This window comes from Dasypus novemcinctus, chromosome 15, assembly GCF_030445035.2.
Source record: "Dasypus novemcinctus isolate mDasNov1 chromosome 15, mDasNov1.1.hap2, whole genome shotgun sequence".
In the NCBI taxonomy this organism is placed as follows: Eukaryota; Metazoa; Chordata; class Mammalia; order Cingulata; family Dasypodidae; genus Dasypus; species Dasypus novemcinctus.
The window spans coordinates 12,922,956-12,945,619 of record NC_080687.1 but is presented as its reverse complement, the minus strand read 5'-3'; the positions used below and the strand labels follow the sequence as shown (position 1 = coordinate 12,945,619).

At 40.2% G+C, this 22,664-nt stretch overlaps 1 protein-coding gene across 1 annotated transcript in view; it reads right to left on the bottom strand.

Moving 5' to 3' along the window:
* The window catches only part of LOC101414600 (phospholipid-transporting ATPase IB-like), a 207,597-nt gene that overhangs the window by 45,018 nt on the left and 139,915 nt on the right, over nucleotides 1–22,664 (bottom strand). Inside the window, 2 exon segments of the mRNA XM_058276906.2 lie at nucleotides 123–263; nucleotides 3,885–4,068. Of these exon segments, the coding sequence (XP_058132889.2) occupies nucleotides 123–263; nucleotides 3,885–4,068 (325 nt within the window).

Genomic DNA, 22,664 nt, shown 5'->3' with positions numbered 1-22,664 from the left:
TTCTATGTGAACAAAATGTTAAGCAGGATTGTATGACAGCACTTTAAATAAGATAAATACAAGAAATTCATGAATGACTGGGGCTGCTGTTAAAGGTTAGTTAGGTGTTTTTTCAACCTAACTTCCAATGAAAGAAAGGATCTCCTTTCTCACCTAATAACATATAACACTACGTTCTTGTAGACGCAATACAATATACATTTGGTCACTCGAAAATAATTCCAAGTTCCATGAACCAACAGAAGCTTCTCCAAGTCTCTAAACTAAAAGACGAAAACAACAGTTAATTCAAGTTCAAGTGAACCTACCATTTAGTGACCAAAAAACATAGGATGTCATTTTTCCCCAATATGTCAAGTCTCAGCAATTCCCTGTGGATAGAATACAACCTACAATGTAAGTAGAATAAAACCAATTCTGCAGAAAACCTGACATAGCAGTTCTATAAGGAATTATTTAAAACCTCATAAAATTAACTTCTCTTATTGTTCTCCCCAAATTAAACATTGTTTTTTGCCCAGCAAATACTACTTGATTTTCACTTGCCATGTGTAAGGATTTGATTTCATTCTGGACACACATTTAGGACCTTAATCATAAGAAGGGGTCAGAAATGTTTAATGAAAAGAACATCATTTTGGAAATAAGAAACTCAGGCTCAATGACTGGTTTTCTGTATGCTTTGTAGCACTTTCTGCCTTCTAACAAAGATGCACTTTACTTATTTATTGTAATTATTCCTTATTTTTTAATCTCCCTTTGCTAGAATGTAAACTCCATGAAGGCAGGACTCATTTTATCCTTTATTCACTGATGAATCCTGAATATCTAGAAACATGCCCAGCATGTAATATGCATGCAATAAATATTTTTGAATAAATGAATTTTCAGGAGAGCTATTCCAGAAAATAAGGTAATTCATAGTAATTCAGTGACTCCTAAATTTAAATACTGATATCAAAGTTGGTACAAATAGGGAAAATAAACCTTTCAATAAAAGACTATCTAAGAGTTTGGAACAGGAGTGGAGAGGATGGGGAGGGAGATGTTGAATCATAAAATGGATAGCTAAACAGCAACAAAAAAAGGTGAATTTAAAAAAGGAAGTTTGCGGGAAACGGACTTTGGCCCAGTGGTTAGGGCGTCCGTCTACCATATGGGAGGTCCGCGGTTCAAACCCCGGGCCTCCTTGACCCGTGTGGAGCTGGCCATGCGCAGTGCTGATGCGCGCAAGGAGTGCCCTGCCACACAGGGGTGTCCCCCGCATAGGGGTGTCCCCCGCATAGGGGAGCCCCACGCGCAAGGAGTGCGCCCGTGAGGAAAAGCCGCCCAGCGTGAAAAGAAAGAGCAGCCTGCCCAGGAATGGCGCCGCCCACACTTCCCGTGCCGCTGACGGCAACAGAAGTGGACAGAGAAACAAGACGCAGCAAATAGACACCAAGAACAGACAACCAGGGGAAGGGGGGAAATTAAATAAATAAATAAATCTTTAAAAAAAAAAAAAAAAAAAGGAAGTTTGCATTTGACCTAGAATCTGACATTACACTCAAGTCATTATAGACAACATTTCTATTGCCTACATATTTTAGTTTTGAAATTTTTATTTTCAGGGAAGAAAATTTTAAATCAGTTCTTTTTCTTGGGATTACTAAGATATTATGACGTTTGGAGTAAGAAAGAAGCAAATAAATGCTCTCCAGAGAACAAAAAGATCTAGGTTATGGGCAGAATGTTACACTGAGATACTATTATCTGAGAAAGGAGTAAGTTATACATTCAAAGAGGCACCAAAGTAAAAGATGGTTGTCTGTCTTGACCCACAGTTGCAGTACAGGTGAAAGAAAGTAAGGCATTTAGGGCAGAGATGGGAAAATGTCTCCTACAATACAGGGGAAAACACTCATTCTAGGGAAAAGTGTAAAAGTGCATGCACCATGGCAGAACACCTTCTCTTATCTCTAGTCAAAGGATGCTCTTGGATAAAACTAAAATGGAAGAAAAAAAATCAGTGTGTCTTAAAGTGTTTTCATTAACCTGAAATAGCATTTTAATAGATGCCAAAGCATGATCAAATCAATCCCCTGCATCAGTGACTGCCTCAGTGTGGCAATTTAGGGTTGGTGTGGAAGGAGGAAAAGAAAGCCTAAATGCATCCCTACCTGTCTAATCATGAATTCAGCTGTGCTAAGAGAGCCAAGGACAAAGGTACAAAGAGGACCCAGATTCCAGGGGCTAGATAGCATTAGGCTAGCAGGGACAAATGCTGGTCTAGAGCATGGGGCAGCTTCATAAAACCCTTCGAGTTTCTCTCCAACTTTACCTTGGAAGAGAACAACCTAACAAAGATTCTAAATCCCTTTGGGATTTAGAGAAGATAGGAATCTCCTTCCCTACATATGGGGCAAAAAAATATTCCCCTGGAAGTCCCCAGGAAACCTGATTCCTGCCATCCCTATATGTCTCTGGTGTCAATAATTTAACGCTTACATGACATAGAAGCTAAGATCATGACACACAGATATCCCACTGGACCTAGCAGTTAAACAAAGAAAGGAAAACCATGAGTTTGGTGTGGCTCCTTCCTTGTTCACAGCCTGGTACATTCATCATGCTCTAACAATTAATGACAGTTTGCTCAAGACAGATCTCTTAACCGATAGGAGCTCCAGTTTTCCCATCTGTAAAACTTAATGTATGAGTAGGTGGGAGAATCCCAGAACTGATTCAGATATAGGGGCAACATGCTTTTCACCCATGCTGAAGAACACTGATAATTCATGTTGCTTCCATTCTAGATTTAGGCGTCCACCTGCACACAAATTACTAAATTATTTAACTTCTTAGAGATAGCCCACAGGAAGAACAGTCCTGAATTAGGATGACCTACTTGGAGTCCTATGATTATTCCTAGGGAGATTTTCAAGAATTGCATGTGGGTCCTGAATTCAGCAAGAAAGAAACAAATGTTATTAATATTACTAATTTGTCAGATATGATTAAAATATTATATTCTTGAAGAGTCAATGATTAAATTATTGATTAAAATATTATACTTTTAAAAATAGTGTTAAAATATAGAAATGGGAGGCTGGGCGTTCTGGTTATGTGGCTCTATCTCGGTGCCTCTGGTGAGTTCTGGCTCCTGGTAGTGCCCGAGCTGGTCAGCGTGATCCCCTCTTCCATTCTCCAGGATCAGGAGCTTGTCTGTTTCTGTCATTAATTAAGAAACAGCTGGATTAAGGAGGAATTTCCTTTAACAAAACTGGTTATTTTGCCTAGGGAAGATTGCACATGAGAGATATTTGGGAATCTTTACTGTGTTAGGGGATACTCCTTTATATAAATGAATAAAAGATAAATTTGCTTGCTCCTGACTCCAGAGTCATTAAGGCCAAAGGATGGCCAATGCTCCAAATCATTCAGCTCATGGCAGCCTCACCAGGAAGCGTCCACTGATCAAATACATAAACACACAGGGTCTGTTTAGTGCTGGGCTGTACAGTCTTCATTTAAGTCCCTGACAAGAGGCAGTGCCTTCTTAATAAGGAGGGGAGGAAGGGAGGGACAATGTATGTCTGTAAGACTCCTTCATCAAGAAATACCACAAAGCACACATTATGGATTTGGAGAGACTGGGGAGTCAGAGATTGTTAATTAGCAAGGCTGAAGATTCTTAGTGGCTATAGATTGGCCAACTCATAGCTAGTCGAAGGAAACCTTTACTGCTCAAAAGTGTGTGAGCGCAAAACTACAGAGACTTGCACGTGTGTTGGTGCTGGTAGTCTCATGAAGAAAGCAGCTTCAAAGAGGTAGTATCCACCTCACGGGTGGATCAAGCCCATTAACAAAGTCTGCACGTCCAGCCGCTCGCCCACGCCTCTGACGTGTGTGATGGCGTAGTCTGAGTTGTTGGTGGCCTGCATGCCCTCACTGCCGCCGATGCCCACACCCACGTGGGCCTTCTGGATCATCCCCACGTCGTTGGCACTATCCCCGATGGCGAGGGTGATGGCCTTTACTTGCCTCTTAACCAAATCCACTATCTCAGCCTTCTGGAGAGGAGATAACCTGAAAAGGAAGACAGAGGCAACTGCTTTTTAGTGTTTTGTTTTGATTTACTTTACACTTTTCTAAAAGTCTTTACAGAGGAACCTACAGTAATCTTCATGTAGCCACATTTAAATGGCAGCTACTGGTAAGTTTCCCAGTTCTTTAATTAAGCATTTTACATAGAGAAAAAAGCTCTGCCCCCTCCCCATAAAGCCAAAAACACAGTAGCTTCTTCAGCCTCTCGAAAATACATATCAATTTCTCAGTTTAAATGGAAATGCACCCTTCAGTTTGCCATTTTCCCCACCACTTCCTGTTGCCTAACACTGGTCTGCTATATTAATTTACATTATCTGCCTACATGAGAGGAAGAAGTAAAGGTCTATTATTTCTGAAACTAAAAATATTTGTCCAAAGTGTGGAGTGTAGAGTAGCCTTTGAAAATCCAACCGCAGTCAAATAAAACTTGAATAATACAAGGAGATATAAAAATATGATGGTGTCAGTTAGAAGAGGAGCAGTTTCCACAGGATAACAACAAGAAACAAAAGCTGAGCAACTTAACATGACAAGTGTTTATTTCTTTCTCTGGTTATATATCCAATTAAGATTAGAATACATTGTTGGTACTCTTTTTCTCAGGCAAGCTACAAAAGGAAATTTAATATTCCTAAAATATTTCAGGCAGGCAGACTCTTTCCTTCCATATTGTATACATGCTTGTCTGGAAAAAGTCTTCCATCCTGCAAAATCACTGCTAAAAACAACAGAGCTTAAAGGAAAATTGAATTAGGGTCATATAACAAAAATATAAACTATTTAACCAGAATACAAAGAAGAATTATGACAAACAATAAAAATACCAACACAGTTGACTCTCTGTTGGCATTTGCCACCAATCCTCAGACTCAGCCAATCCTTTTCAGACTTAAACTTGGGGCTCTTGCTTCCTCTTTGAGTTTTTAATTCTAAAGGACATTTGCTTCTGATAGAGACCATTGTCATCAAAACAAAAAACTGTACCCTATTTTAAAATGGGAGAGATGTCTTTCCCACCTCTTCTCTACTCAAAGCTTTGGCAAACAGCTAAAATGAGGGGAAAGTATAGTCATTTTTGAAGCCACATACCAATTTCTGTTTGGGCTAAAGGAAGAGAACTTGTAGTTTTGGGCTTTTTTCCTTAAAATTTTCATATATTGCTAAGACTGTGTTTTTTTAATTGTAGGAAAGATTGTCTCTGAGTAGTTCCAAAACTTTAATGACTAGGAAAAATCACATATGAACCAATACAACTTATATCATTATACTGATATCAATCCCTTTCTCCCAATTGCATATGAGGTAAATCTCATTAAGGAAACACAAACAGTAGCAAAATACACTGCACTTAGAAGGTAAAATCACAAGGAGTGTGATTTTAAAAATATGTTTTGGAGGATTTCTGGGAAGATGGTGGATTAAAGAGACACAGGACTCACTTCCTTGCCAGAAAAAATAGCTAGAGCATAGGCAGAAACAGACTGAGGGGAAATGTTCTAGGATTTAGGACACCAGGGGAAGGCTAGACACCACCTAGAAGAGAGAAGGGCAAAGGAAAAGAATCTCGATGGGAAAACTGCAAGTAAAAGCTGCAGCTGCAGCTCCAGGCACTGACCCCCCCACCCCCAGAGCAGATAGCTTTGAATTCTCTGGCCTCTGGCCAACAGCTATGGACAGAGGGTACACAGGGGTCCACCTTCCCAGCAGAGGGGAAGAAAGAGATCCAGCTCTCTCAATCACTCACCATAATGACTAGGACAGGTTGTTGAGGATGCAGATGAGAGTGAAATTATTTCCTACCCTGGAAAAGGGAGGGGGCTGCTCGCAAAGTTTGGAGAACAGCCTCTGGGAAAGATTGATGAGCGTGGAGGCAGGATTCTCCGTCACATTGTTGCAGGCAGTGTTGCAATGACTATATTACAACCAAAGTTTAAACTGGGAGGACTCTCAAAGAGCACCATTTGTGGCAGACCAAGGAAGTGCAGATGAGGAAATTAAAAGAAGAGGCTTTTACCAGCCTTTACAGCCTCCCTCACCAAGGCCCTTGGTAGTGGATCTGCAACCCATTACTGTGTCCATGGCCCAGATTAGAGCAACCAAACAGGGACAAGCCTAAAGATCAGCACAGGATGAACCAATAATCAAAGAACAGCGGTAACACACAGTCTACTAGCACTAACTCCACATGCAAGAGAGAAATTGAGCATCAGAATAAATTCACCATCCAAATTTATAATTATAAGGCATACTAGAAAATGGAGGAAATGACCCAAGTAAAGGAATATAGCAAAGCCCCAGATGAGACACAGGATTTGAGACAACTAATTATTTTTTACAAATCTTTTAAATTGAATCAAGTTGAAAGACAATGTGGCTAAAGAGATAAAGGATACCAAGAACACACTGGGTGAGCACAAAGATGAATTTTAAAGCTGATTAGAAAAATAACAGAGCTTATGGGAATGAAAGACATAATAGGTGACATCAAAAACACATTAGGGATTAAGAGTGAACCAGAGTGGTTGAGTGAGTGCACCTGATAGTCTCTCCTGCAAAGAAGTGGCTGGGCAGCATTAGAAATTCTTCAGGACCAGGCTGTTTTGGGATTTCGCAGGGCAGGAGGTGTCTGGACATCGATTTTGTGGGAAGGTAACAGAGAAAATTCGTGTAAAACATAAAATTGTGGCTCTCTTACATGGAGACAAGGGCTGCGCATGGGACGCTCCCCCCTGGGGCGGTTGGAACTGTTGCACCGGCACTGCGGCGGCAATTCTGGGAGGCTCTGCGGTACTGGGGAATTCATAAGCCGTGAGCAGGCTATTAAGGGGCTATCAGGGCAGGAGGCCTTCACAAACCAATTTGATGAGACAGACGGGAGTTTTTTGCGAGGCGGGGAATTTTTGATTTCTGACGTGAATAATAGCGCTTCCAGCTAGAGCCCCACCCCCAAGGCCGGCTGCTGATGTGCAGCGGCCTTAAATTGCTCACAGTAAAGAGACGTCACCAGGAGGCTATTTCAGGGGATTGCAGGGTGGGAGGCGTCTGGAAGCCGATTAGGGGAATCTTGCGAGGCGTGGGATTTTCGGTTTCGGACACTGATACAGCGCTTCTGGCTAGAGCTCCGCCCACTAGGCCTGGCTGTGGATCTGCAGCATCCCTAAATTGGCTGCAATATAGAGGCACCCCCAACTGGCTGTTTCAGGGGCTTGCAGGGCAGGAGGTGTCCTGAAGTCGAATTGATGATACAGCCACAGAAGAGACCCCAGAGAGAGGGGGAATTGCGGGTTTCGGACACATAGGTCAGAGTTTGCGGATGTGACCTCTCCCATAGGGCTGGCACCCAGCTGCGGGAATCCCTGAAAGCTGTGTTGCACTGTGGTGCTCCCAGGCTCCCTGTTAACCGGATTGGAGGTTGCCAGGTCTGTGTCCCCTAAACCCTGGTGGCCCACATCCCAGAGACTCACACCTCTTGAGTCTGCAATATCACAGACTTTCCATCCCTGAATCCACCACACCCTGAGGCCCTTCTGAGATCCTTGATTGTCCTAGCCCTCAACATTTGTGTTTTTTTAATTTTAATTTTAATTTTTTATTTTTTAATGTTGTATTGTCCTGGTTGCTAATATTGCATTATTTCCTAGTCTTTTCTCTCATTGTATCCCCCAAGGTCTTTTTTTTTTTCCCATTTATTTAGGGTTTTTTTTGTTGTTGCTGTTGTTGGTGTTCTATATCTTCTTTTCTTTTCCTTACTTGTTCCCCTCCTTTTTCTTTACCCACCCCCCCTTTTTCTTTCTTTCTTCTCTCTTTTTTCTCTCTCGTCTCTTGTACCTCATTTTCTTCTTATTTTATTTTATCTTAATTATACAATAGGTGCTGCAGGGAACACCTCACATTTGCTGGGTTTCCTCATCCTCCGTTGCCTCATTTCTGTGTGAATTGATTTTGCCTACCTACGCTATCCCCTTTCCCCCACATCTTGATATCCTCCATCATCTACTGTCTCTCCTATATTCCACCTCCCTTTCTTTGATCCCCAAATTGTCTAACTCTTAATTTTTAATACCTTTGTTCTGTTTTCTGTCTTTTATCCACTCTTGAAACTTGCCTTTCTTTTCTCTTTCCCTCTCACGAAAACACTAGCTTTTTAATTCATACCATATTCCTCCCATATTCAGTCAACTACCTCATTATAGGTACTCTACTTACTGCTATAACTCTACACAACTTACATGAATCTAATATCCATCCTCCCAGATCTCATATTGTTGCTCTGTTAACATTTATTGCCAATACTACTTTACACATTTTCCTTTCTTACACAATTGCCTTTCCCTGGCCCTAATACTTTCCTTCAAAGTGAACTCAGCCAGCAATAAGAATTTAGAATAAGAAGAACAAAGTGACAAAGAGAAGATATAACACTTACGCAAAAACAACAGCTAATTAATCCCCAAGACTAGACAAAGAAGCTAAGGAACTGATTAAACCCGTCAAGATAAAATGATGACCAGACAGCAACAAAAATCTACAGACCAAACCAGTAATCAGGAAAACATGGCTGAATCCAATGAACAAACTAAAAATCAGGAAGGGGAGCAGAACTTCACACAAGTAATTAAAGATCTCAGAACATATATCACAGACAAATTTAATGAAGTAAAGGAAGAGGTTAACAATATGAAGACAACACTTGGAGGGAAAATTGCAGACAATGCAAAAAGATAACAGATATGATGGGAATGAACACCACAGTTCAAGAAATCAAAAATACACTCACAGCAAATAGCAGCAGATTAGAAGAGGCAGAGGAGAGAATTAGCGATGTGGAAGACAGTACATCGGAAATCAAACAGATAGTAGAATTGATCAATAAAAAGATAGAAAAAATCCAGCTAAGACTTAGGGACCTGAATGACAATGCAAAATGCACAAACATACGTATTATAGGCATTGCAGAAGGAGAAGAGAAGGGAAAGGGGTCAGAAGGACTGTTGCAGGAAATAATGGCTGAAAACTTCCCAAATCTACTGAAAGAGACAGATGTACATATCCAAGAAGCACAACACACCCCAAACATCATAAACCCCAACAGGCCCACCCCAAAACATAACTTGTCAAATTATCCAACACTCAAGACAAAGAGAAAATTCTAAAAGCAGCAAGAGAAAAGAAAACCATCACATACAAGGAAGCTCCATAAGATTAAGTGCTGATTTCTCATCTGAAACCATGGAGGCAAGAAGGCAGTGGTATGATATAGTCAAGTTACTAAAAGAAAAAAAAATTTCCAACCAAGAATACTCTATCCAGCTAAACTAGCATTCAAAAATGATGGAGAGTTCAAAATATTCACAGAAAAACAGAAATTGAAAGAGTATGCCAACAAGAAACCTCCCCTTCAAGAAATTCTACAGGGAGTTCTGCAGGAAGAAAGGAAAAAACAGGACAGGCAGAGTTGGAGGAGAGTGTAAGAGCAACAAAAAAGACAAAAAAAGAAGAAAAAAACACAAACAAAATATGACAAACACAAGTCCAATCAAAATATGGCTAACATAAATAATTCCTTGAAAGTAATAGCACTGAATGTCAATGGATTAAACTCACCTATCAAAAGATTCAGACTGGGACGTTGGATAAGGAAATATGACCCATCTATATGCTACAAGAGACACATCTTAGACCCAGAGATTCATGGAGGCTGAAAGTGAATGGTTGGAAAACAATCTTACAAGCAAACAGTAACCAAAAAGAGTTAGGAGTAGCTATATTAATATCAGACAAAATAGACTTTAAATGTGAGACAATTGTGAGAGACAAAGAAGAATACTACATATTAGTGAAAGGGACAATCTCTCAAGAAGAACGAACAATCATAAATATTTATGCTCCTAAAAAGGGTGCCTCTAAATATGTGAGGCAAACCCTGGAAAAAGTAAGTGAAAGAATAGATGCATCTACAATTATAGTGGGGGATTTTAATACACCACTATCAACTCTGGACAGAATATCTCAAAAGAGAATCACTAAAGAAACAAAATATTTGAACAGTATATTAGAGGAGCTGGATCTAATAGACATATACAGATCATTACACCCAAACACAGCAGGATATACATTTTTCTCAAGTGCACATGGATCATTCTTCAAGATAGACCATATGCTAGGCCACAAAGAAAGGCTCAATGAATTCAGAAAGATCAAAATCATATGAAATAATATCTCTGACCACAGTGGAGTGAAGCTGGAAATCTGCAAGGGCCAGAGGCCCAGATTTCACACCAAGATATGGAAATTAAACAGCACACTCTTAGAAGAACAATGGGTCAAAGAGGAAATCTCAAAAGAAATCAATGACTACATTGAAACAAATGATAATGATAACACAACATACCAAAATTTATGGGATACAGCAAAAGCAGTACTGAGAAGGAAATTTATAGCCATAAATTCATATATCAAAAAAGAAGAAAGAGCAAAAATTGAAGAACTAACTGCATGTTTGGAGGAATTAGAAAAAAACAACAACAAAGTAATCCCACAAGAAGAAGAAGGAAGGAAATAACAAAGATAAGAGCAGAACTAAATGAAATAGAAAATAAGAAAGCACTTGAAAAGATAAACAAGACCAAGAGCTGGATTTTTGAGAAGATCAATAAAATTGACAAACCTTTAGTGAGACTAACAAAGAAAAAAAGAGAGAAGATGCAAATACACAAAATAAGAAATGAGAAAGGAGATATCACCACTAACCCTACAGAAATAAAGACTATCATAAGAGGATACTTTGAAAAACTATATTCCAACAAAAACGACAATTCAGAGGAAATGGACAAATTCCTAGAAACACATAAGCAGCCTATACTGATGAAAGAAGAAATTGAAGATCTCAACAAACCAATCACAAGTAAAGAGATAGAATCAGTCATTAAAAACCTTCCAACTAAGAAGAGCCCAGGGCCAGACAGCTTCACAGGTGAATTCTACAAAACATTCCGGAAAGAACTAACACCAATCCTGCTGAAACTCTTCCAAAAAATCGAAACAGAAGGAACATTGCCTAACTCATTCTATGATGCCAACATTACCCTAGTACCAAAGCCAAACAAAGACACCACAAGAAAGGAAAATTACAGACCAATTTCTCTAATGAACCTAGACGCAAAAATACTTAACAAAATACTTGCTAATCATATTCAACAACACATTAAACAAATTATACACCACGACCAAGTGGGATTCATTCCAGGTATGCAAGGATGTTTCAACATAAGAAAATCAATCAGGGAAACGGACTTTGGCCCAGTGGTTAGGGCGTCCGTCTACCACATGGGAGGTCCGCGGTTCAAGCCCCGGGCCTCCTTGACCCGTGTGGAGTTGGCCCATGCGCAGTGCTGATGCGCGCAAGGAGTGCCGTGCCCCACAGGGGTGTCCCCCGCGTAGGGGAGCCCCACGTGCAAGGAGTGCACCCATAAGGAGAGCCGCCCAGCGTGAAGGAGGGAGCAGCCTGCCGAGGAATGGCGCCGCCCACACTTCCCGTGCCGCTGACGACAACAGAAGCGGACAAAGAAACAAGACAACAAGACGCAGCAAAAAGACACAGAAAACAGACAACCGGGGGAGGGGAGGGGAATTAAATAAATAAAATTAAAAATTTAAAAAAAAAATAAATAAATAAATAAAATAAATATGCTTTAAAAAAAAAAAAAAGAAAATCAATCAATGTAATACACCATATAAACAGATTGAAGGGAAAAAAATCACGTGATTATATCTATAGATGCAGAAAAAGCATTTGACAAAATATAGCACACTTTCTTGATAAAAACACTCCAAAAGATCAGAATACAAGGAAATTTTTTGAACATGATAAAGAGTGTATATGAAAAACCCACAGCCAACATCATTTACAATGGAGAAATCCTAAAATCCTTCCCTCTAAAGTCAGGAACAAGACAAGGATGCCCACTCTCTCCCCTTCTATTTAACATTGTCTTAGAAGTACTTGCTCGAGCACTGAGGCAAGAACCAGATATAAAAGGCATTCAAATTGGAAAGGAAGAAGTCAAAATTTCATTATTTGCAGATGACATGATCCTATACATAGAAAACCCTGAGAGGTCTACAATAAAGCCCCTAGAATTCATAAATGAGTTTAGTAAAGTCACAAGTTATAAGATCAATGCGCAAACATCAGTAGCATTTCTGTACACCAATAATGAGCAAGATCAGGAGGAAATCAAGAAATAAATACCATTCACAATAGTAAATTAAAAAATCAAATATTTAGGAATAAATTTAACTAAAGATGTAAAAAACTTATACACCGAGAACTACACAAGACTGTTCAAGGAAATCAAAGAAGACCTAAATAAATGGAAGAATATTCCCTGTTCATGGATAGAAAGACTAAACATTATTAAGATGTCTCTCCTACCAAAACTGATCTACACACATTCAATGCAATCCCAATAAAAATCAACACAGCATTCTTTAAGGAACCAGAAAAACTAACTATGAAATTTATTTGGAAAGGAAAGAGGCCCTGAATAGCCAAAGACATATTGAAAAAGAAAAACAAAATTGGAGGAATCACACTACCTGACTTCAAAACATTCTACAAAGCTACAGTAGTGAAAACAGCATGGTATTGGCATAAGGAGAGACACACAGACCAATGGAATCAAATTGAAAGTTCTGATATAGAACCTCATATATATAGCCATATAATATTCGATAAAGCCACCAAACCCACTCAACTGGGAGAGAATGGCCTAGTCAACAAATGGTGCCTGGAGAACTGGATATCCATATGTAGAAGAATGAAAGTGGATTACCAACTCACACCTTATACAAAGATCAACTCAAGATGGATCAAAGACCTAAATATAAGAGCCAAGACCATAAAGACCTTGGAAAGCAGTGTAGGGAAACATCTACAAGACCTTATAATGGGAAATGGCTTCATGAACATCACACCAAAAGCACAAGCAGCAAAAGAACAAATAGATAAATGGGACTTCCTCAAAATTAAAGCCTTCTACACCTCAAAGGAGTTTGTCAAGAAAGTAAAAAGGGAAACTACACAATGGGAGAAAATATTTGGCAACCATATATCTGATAAGAGACTTATAACTTGCATATATAAAGAACTCCTATATCTTGAAAATAAAAAGATAAACAACCCATTTAAAAAATGGGAAAAAGATTTAAACAGACACTTCTCCAAAGAAGAAATACAAATGGCTAAAAAGCACATGAAAAAATGCTCCAAATCTCTAGCTATCAGGGAAATGCAAATCAAAACTACAATGAGAGACCATCTGACTCCCATAAGATTGGCAACTATGAAAAAAACAGAAGAATACAAATGCTGGAGAGGATGTGAAGAAATGGGAACACTCATCCATTGCTGGTGGGAATGCAAAAGGATCCAACCATTCTGGAGGACAGTTTGGCGGTTTCTTAAAAAACTAACCATATATTTGCCATATGACCCAGCAATTCCACTGCTGGGTATATACCCAGCAGAACTGAAGGCAGGGACACAAACCGATATATGCACACCAATGTTCATAGCAGCATTGTTCACTATCGCCAAAAGTTGGAATCAACCCAAATGCCTATCAACAGATGAGTGGATCAATAAAATGTGGTATATACATACAATGGAATACTACTCAGCTTTAAGAACAAATACACTACAAACACACATGATAACATGGATGAATCTTGAGAACCTTATGTTGAGTGAAGCAACCCAGGCATTGAAGGACAAATACTACATGACCTCAATGATATGAAATAAGCAAGCTGCCTCAGAGAGCTAGAGACTGGAAGATAGGCTTACAGGAAATCAGGGGGTAGAGGAAGGATGTAAGCTGATATCTACATGGGTGAAATCTATGATAAGCTGGAGGTAAGTATGTGTACAAGGAAGGGATAAAATGGGGGCATAGGGTTACCTTTGGTCGGGGCTTTGGGTGTTTGAGGGGGGCTATATATATATATATATATATATATATATATATATATATACACCCACGGATGGGTAATATTGCCCAAGAAATTGGGGGGAGGGTGGGGCAACACATGAACATAGGAGATTGTCAGGTGTTGGTTGAGAGAATAATGCTGAGAAAACCTTTTCAAAATATAATTAGGAAAGTTACCTGTTTAAGATACTCAAAGGAGATAATCTGATGCAGGACAGACTCCTAGGGAATATCTGAATGCTCATTTTGCCAGAGTGGGTTATACCATTGGGTAGAGACCCATATAATGAGAGTGAAGGTAGACCCATATCCTGGGGAGGACTAATGCCATCAAATAGAGGGAACTGTATCTCTCAAGAGAAATGGTGGCTCCCAGAGCATTAGGGCAGCTGAGCAAGTCAAGCCCTCAACACTGTTGCAAGTATCTCTGAACATGGCTCCTCAAGAAATGAAGATTGACTGTCACTGTGGGCCCCAAGGGGAGGGAGAAATAGATATTGAATAGATGGAACCAAAGTAAATGTGAGGGCAAAAGAAGTGTTTCACAAGAGTACACAAGGATGGATATAAAACATGTAATATTACACCAAAAACATATAGGGGCCGACAGACTAATAATGTAAACCATAATGTAAAACATAGGATAACTAAAAAATTAAGAAAACTGTATAGCCTAAAGTATAAACAATGTAAACACAAATGTTACATTGTTTGAAAGCTATTGTCTCAATATCTGTACATCAGTTTCAGTAAATATGATATGAATAAGTTAAAAGATTATCGATGTGGAAGGGAAAAGGTTTTATAATGGATATGTGGGAGTACTGTATATTGTATATGTGATTTACTGTGATCTAAGGCTCTTGTGAAGAGAAGCTCAATAATTAGGGAAAAAAGAAAAGAAAAAGATAGGATGTAGAATTTTTCCAAATCAATATGTATTCTATATCTTACCTTTAAACTCATCGCTATATTCCATTTTACTAGCAAGAGAACCTGACATTATATTGGGCTTCACTTTTCAGGAAGTTTTGGATCACAGAGTGGTTCAACAATGGCAGCGGAGGAATACTGGTATGGGATGTTATTGACAGAGGACATATGGTTGACAGGGAGTTATACAGGGCATGTGTCCAGGGTGCATGGAAATGTTTGGGTATACTCATAGTGGAAACAATTAAAAACAACAGCTGGGGGGTGTACTGGGTTCCTGGCGGGGGGTAGGGGGGCTCTGTCTTGGTCCCTAGGGGAGCAGCGGCAGTCCCCCAGGTGCAATGGCAAGGACCAGGAAGGAAAGAGGGTCCAACAGTGAGCCCCTGATACTAATGACTATGCTTGTGAGCCTATACACCTGAAATAAGAACAAGGCCTAGAGCAGCACTGTGCCTAAGAGTTCCCTCCTGACAGCCTCTGTATTACTCAAATTTGGCCAGTCTCGGAGCCAAACTCAGCATGTAAATGCAATGCCTTCCCCCCAGCGTAGGACATGACACCCAGGGATGAGCCTCCCTGGCACTGAGGGATCACTACCAAGTAACAGCTGATGACGTAACTAGAAAATGACCTTGAATTAAAGGTTCAACACGGACCAGCAGAATATCCCTGTCTACATATAATAACAGGAGTTAAAAATGCTGTTTGACCTAAAGTAAGGGGAAAATGGAAAGGACAAATGAGTTTATATGGCTATGAGTCTCTAAAAAAGAGTCTGGAGGTTGTCAGAAGGATTGCCCTTATGCACACCTGAGCAGAGTCCCAGAGACAGATAAAGTAGATATAACCCCAGGTATTGGTTCTTTTGAGGGCTAAAGAGACCCACAGGTTCTATGGTCATGGCAGATGGAGTTCACTGCCATGTCAGTTGGCCCTTTTTTGGAGCTGGTGTCTCTGCATGATGGAGCTGGACTCAGATGTGATCTCTTTTCACAAGCCTTTCATGCTACTTTACTGGGATTGTAGTTGGTGCCGGGGTTTAAGATATATCTAGGGGATTTGAATCTCTGGAGTGACAATATGATGGCCAGCCATCTTAACTCCACCCCCAGCATGAGGGGAAGTGGGTTGGACTGAAAATCACAGTGCTGGTTGGGACCAGCTTCTTTCCATCCAGATCGGATTGCAGCTCTAGCCTAAGCATCTCTGGGAAAATACAGGCCATGTAGGGGAGGCTGGTGATCATTCTACTCTTGTGGTGCAAGCCACCTTGGGAGCTGTTCTGTGGCTGGAGTTGAAAGCTCCATTTCCCAAAAATGGGAGGGAAAGATGGTTGGTGAGGCAGTTTGATATTATTGATGAATTCCAAAAAGAAATATCGGATTATGTTTGTAAACTGGTCTGTACCTGTTAATGATTAAATTATGATTAGGGCTTTGATTGGGCCACATCAGTAGGGTGTGGAGTCCCTGCCCCTTAGTGGGTGGGGACTCACAAATAAAAGATGTGGCAAAGGACAGATTTGGAGTTTTTGATGTTGGAGTCTTGAGCTGGAGCCCTGGGACAAAAGCACACAGAGGAGCTTGGATGAGAAGGGAGAAGCAGACCCCAGGAAGAGAGGAACCCTGAGCCTGAAGAGAAGGAAGCCCCAAGAAGAGAGGAATCCAGGAAGCCTGGGCCCCAGTAGGCATCGGCAGCCATCTTGCTCCAACATGTGGCTAAAGACTTTGGTGAGGGAAGTAACATCTGCTTTATGGCCTGGTAACTGTAAGCTTCTACCCCAAATAAATACCCTTTCTAAAAACCAACCAATTTCTGGTATTTTGCATCAGCACCCCTTTGGCTGATTAATACAATTGACCACCAACTTCAGCTATTGATTAGTAAATTCGGCTGACTGAAGTATAACACTAAGAACAGCTTAAGTTTGAGCCTGTCCAGGTCAGAAAGAGGCCAGTAGCCACCATTTTGACCCTGCTACTGGCATGAGGGGAAGGCAAGCTGATTGAAAATCACAGTGACAGTAGGGACTAGCTTCTTTCACCCAGATTAGCCTTTACCCTAACCTAGGCTTTAGTCCCACCTCTAGCAGGCCCTGTACCAACCTCTCTCAGTAACTGCAGGTACCTTCAGCTGGCATAGACTGAATAATCAGAAGTCTACCGGGTTGGCTACGGTCATTTTGGACCCATATGGCATAGACTGCTGCCCACACTTGCAGCTCCATTCTGATCCCAGGCAGAGAGGAAGGGGCACGAAGCTTCATCAGTCTCTCCAGACAACTAGGGTTTAGGTGTACATGATTTGGATTATTACGCCCAGCTGTGGTTCTGTCCCTACTCCTGGCAAAGGAGAAAGTTAGAAGTTTCATCTGTCCCTTGGGCAATGTGGGCAGCTAAGCTTCCACAGCTTACAGCACCAACTATATCCTTGGCTCCTACTACACAACCAGCAAGGAAGAAAAGGCAAGAGCCCTAAACTATGGGGGGGGGGGGGGTGAGGGAGTGGGGTATATGGGAACCTCTTATGGTTTTTAATTTACTGTTTTGTGTGATCTATTAACTTAGAAAAAAAAGATAATTAAAAAATATTAAACTTTAAAAAAGACCCCTAAACTAAAGACAGAAACTGCACCCAGAATAAATACATCTAGTAAGCCAGATGCCAGGATGCCAACAAAAAATTACAATCCATGCTAAGAAACAGGAAGATATGGCCCAGTTAAAGGAACAAGATAAGACTCCAGATGACACAAAGGAGTTGAGACAACTAATTATAGATATTCAAACATATTTCCTTAATAAATTCAATGAGATGGCTAAAGAGATTAAGGATATTAAGAAAACAGTGGACAAACACAAAGAAGAATATGAAAGCATAAACAGAAAATTTGCAGATCTTCTGGGAATACAAGTCACAATAAATGAAATTAAAAATACACTGGAATCATGTCCCATGCTGGGGGAAAGGTAATGTATTTACGTGCTGAATTTGGCTTAGAGAGTTTCCACATTTGAGCAACATGGAGGCTCTTAGGAGGTAACTCTTAGGCACATGACTCCTGGGGTGAGCATCTCTGGTACTGAGGAATTACTACCAAGCACCATCTGGTGATGCAACTAGAAAACGGCCTTGAATAAAAGGGGGAAATGGTAAGCACAAATGAGTTTATATGGCTAAGAGACTTCAAAATGAGTCAGGAGGTCAGCAGAGGAATCGTTTTTATACACATCTCAGCAGGATCTAAGAGACAGCCAAAGTAGATACAACCCCAGGTAGTGGTACTCCTGAGGGCTATGGAGACACCCAGATCCTAAGGCCATGACACATGGCTTTGGAGTTCAGTGCCTTGCCAGTGGGCTGTACTTTGGAATTTGTGCTCCTGAGTGTGATGGAGTTGGACTCAGATGTGACCTCTCTACACATGCCTCTTCTGTCACTTTTACTGAACCTGTGGTTGGCGCTGGGGTTGGTATATGCTCAAGACTTGAATCTCTTGAATGTTCATGTGCCAGCTGGGTTCTTAGCCTCAGCAGAGTTGCAACACCTACTCTCCAGCTCATTGGACTTACCCAGATCACCTAACAGGGAGGTAAGCATGGTCAACCACCACACCAGGGAAGAAAGAAAGTCTCCAACTGCAAGCAGGAGAGTCCCATCCATCAACAATGTGGGGTCTAAGCCCCCTCTCGATTTAGAGTAGAGTAGAGATCACCATCCCAGGGTCCTCAGGGTGGAGGAATAAAATATGGATTAGAGGGGACTTACTAGTATTCTACTCTAGAATTATTGTGACTCTAGCAATGGAAGAAATTGTATCATTGATGTGGAGAGAGTGGCCATGGGAGTTGCTGAGGGCAGGGAGAGGGAAGAAGAGTTGTGATATGGGGATATTTTTGGGACTTGGAGTTGTCCTGAATGATATATCAGGGACAGATGGGAGTGGGGTATATGGGAACGTCTTATATTTTTAAATGTAGCATTTTGTGTGATCTATGTATCTTTTAAAAAGATAATAAAAAATACTAGGTAAAAACAACAACAACAACAACAAAAACACTGAAATCATATAATAGCATATTTGAGGAGGCAGAAGAAAAGATTGGTAAGCTTGAAGAAATGGCTTCTGAAAGTGAACATACAAAATAATTGATGAAGAAAAGAATGGAAAGAATTGAACAAGATCACAGGGAATTAAATGACAGCAAGAGATGTACAAACATGTGTCATGGGTCCTCCAACCTCATTTTTCCTTTTTAAGATGTTTCTCACTACTCAGGACCCCTTACACTTCCAAAGAATTTTGATAAGTCATGTTTTCCATTTATTTTTAAAAAGACACAAGTAATATGCAATCTGAGGAGAAGTACAAGAAAAAAAATTCCATTTACAATGGCAACTAGGAGAGTCAAATATCGAGGAATAAACTTAACTGGTGATGTAGGGCACTTGCATTCAGAAAACTACAATTCATTGTTAAAAGAAATTTAAAAAGACCTAAATAATTGGAAGAACATTCCATACTCACAGACTGGAAGACTAAATATCATTAAGATGTCAATTCTATCCAAGTTGATATACAGATTCAGTGCAATCCCAATAAAACTTTCACCAGCATTTTAAAAATAAATGGAAAACATGACTTATCAAAATTCTTTGGAAGTGTAAGGGGTCCTGAGTAGTGAGAAACATCTTAAAAAGGAAAAATGAGGTTGGAGGACTCTCACTTCCAGACCTGAAATCATATTACCTCACTACAGTGATAAAAACAGCTTGGTACTGGCATAAAGAGAGAAACATAGACCAATGGAACTGAATTGATGGTTCAGAAACAGACCCTCATACCTATGGTCAAATGATATTTGACAAGCCTGTCAAATCCACCCAGCTTGGACAGAACAGTTCATTCAACAAATGGTGCTTAGATAACTTGATATCCAGAGCCAAAAGAAGGAAAGAGGACCCCTCTCTTATACCTTATATGGAAATTAACTCAAAATGGGCAAAAAAAACACAAAACCCCTAAATATAAAAGTAAGAACCATGGCACTTCTGGAAGAAAATGTAAGAAAATATCTTCAAGAACTGGTGGTAGGTGGTAGATTCTTTTTTTTTTTAAAGATTTATTTATTTATTTATTTCTCTCCCCTTCCCCCCACCCCCACCCCAGTTGTCTGTTCTCTGTGTCTTATTCGCTGCATCTTCTTTGTCTGCTTCTGTTGTTGTCAGCAGCATGGGAATCTGTGTTTCTTTTTGTTGTGTCATCTTGTTGTGGCAGCTCTCCGTGTGTGCTGCACCATTCCTGGGCAGGCTGCACTTTCTTTCGCACTGGGTAGCTCTCCTTACAGGGTGCACTCCTTATGCGTGGGGCTCCCCTACACGGGGGACACCCCTGCATGGCATGGCACTCCTTGTGCACATCAGCAATGTGCATGGGCCAGCTCCACACGGGTCAAGGAGGCCCGGAGTTTGAACCGCTGACCTCCCATGTGGTAGACGGACACCCTAACCACTGGGCCAAGTCCACCGCCTGGTGGTGGATTCTTAAAGGAGGTAAGAAGAGGCTTTATGTATGTAGAAGTTTTCATTAACTTTATTGTAAAAGTGTGGAAATGTATAGAGTTGATGGTAACTCATCATAGTGAGTAATAGCTGGTTAATAAATGGGAATGTGGCTGAAACAGGTAGTCTAGGGATGTAAATGCCAATTGACAGAAAGCTGGAGAATAATCTAGGGACTGAATAACACAGTAAACCCAGAGGTGGTTGAGAATTGTGGTTGATGGTACTCATGCAAGAGTGTCCTTAGTGAGCTAGAGCAGATATACATCCCTACTGCAGGGTGGTGGGAATGTGGAGAAGCACTGGAAAAATACAACTGGAGTGACCTAAGGACTGTGGTTAACAGTGATAATGTAATATTCATGCATCTAAGCCAAAGATGTGCTAGGTTGATAATGGTGGAATATGGAAAAAGTGTGCCAAATGTACACTATGGACCTGGTAATAGTCTGATGATATTATCTCATAATCCATAACAAATGTTCCACCATGGTGTGGTGTGTTAATAGAGGGGGAATCCTGCACATGTACATGATTGTTTTGTAAGTTTAACAACTTCTACCATAAAAATATATTTAAATAACTACAATAGGGCTGGATTGGGGGAAATACACCAAATGTAAGATAAGGACTATAGTTAGTAGTAAGATTCTGATGATATCCTTTCATCATTTGTAACAAATGTCTCACAACAATGAAAAGTGTTGGTAGTATGAGCCTCCTGTATGATGTTATGCATGTTTGCTTTGTAAGTTCAAAACTTTTTACTACACACTTATTGTTTATGTATGTTCATATATAAATGATAAAAAATAATAATAGGGTGGGTTGAGGGAAAAATATACTAAATGTAAGATACTTTGGTTGGTAGTAATATTTTGGTAGGATGCTCTTTAATCATTAGTTAAAAATGTTTCACAACAATACAAGGTATTGTTGGTAGGATGAGGTTTGATGTCCCTGTATGATGTTATGTATGTTTATTTTCTAAGTTCACAACTATTACTATACACTTATTGTTTATGAATGTTTATGTATGTATAATATAATTTAATAATTTTTAAAATTTCAACAGCCTACTTTACAGAAATAGAAAAGGCAGTTACTAAATTTATTTGTAAGAGAAAGTGCACCTGAATAGCCAAAAAGCATCCTAAAAAAGAAGAGCAAGTAGTTGGACTCTCACCGTCTCACCATAAAACATTACAAAGTGACAGTGATCAAAACAGCCTGGTTTTGGCATACACATCAATCAGTGGAATACAACTAAGAGTCCAGAAATAACCCTCAGCTCTATAACCAACTGTTTTTTGACCACTGTACTAAGTCCACATTACTAGGACAAAACAGTCTTCAATAAATGGTGCTGAAAGAACTGGATATCCTTAACAAATAGAATGAAAGAGGACCCCTATCTCACTCCTATACAAGAATCAACTCAAAACTGGATCAAAGACCTAAATATAAATGCCAGGACCATAAAACCACTAGAAAAAAATGTAGGAAACATCTTGAAGATCTTGTGGTAGGTGGTGGTTTCTTGGGTCTTATACCCAAGAGCACAAGCAATAAAAGAAAAAAATAGATAAATGTGACCTCCTCAGAATTAAACACTTTTGCACCTTGCAGACTTTGTCAGAAGGGTGAAAAGCAGCCGATTCAATGGGAGAAAATATGTTGGAAATAACATGTACAATAAGAATTTTTATTTTAAGGTTTTTTTTAAAAATTTCTTTCTTCCCCCCTCCCCTCCCAGCTTGTCTGCTCTCCTGTCCATTCGCTGTGTGTTCTTCTGTGACCGCTTCTATCCTTACCAGTAGCACCAGGAATCTGTTTCTTTTCTTTGTTGCATCATCTTGCTGTGTCAGGTCTCCGTGTGTGCAGCACCATTCTTGGGCAGACTGCACTTTCTTTCACGCTGGGTGGCTCTCCTTTCGGGGTGCACTCCTTGTGCATGGGGCTCCCCTATGTGCAGGACACCCCTGCGTGCATGCAGCACTCCTTGCGCGCATCAGCACTGTTCATGGGCCAGCTCCACACGGGTCAAGGAGGTCCGGGGTTTGAACCATGGACCTCACATGTGGTAGG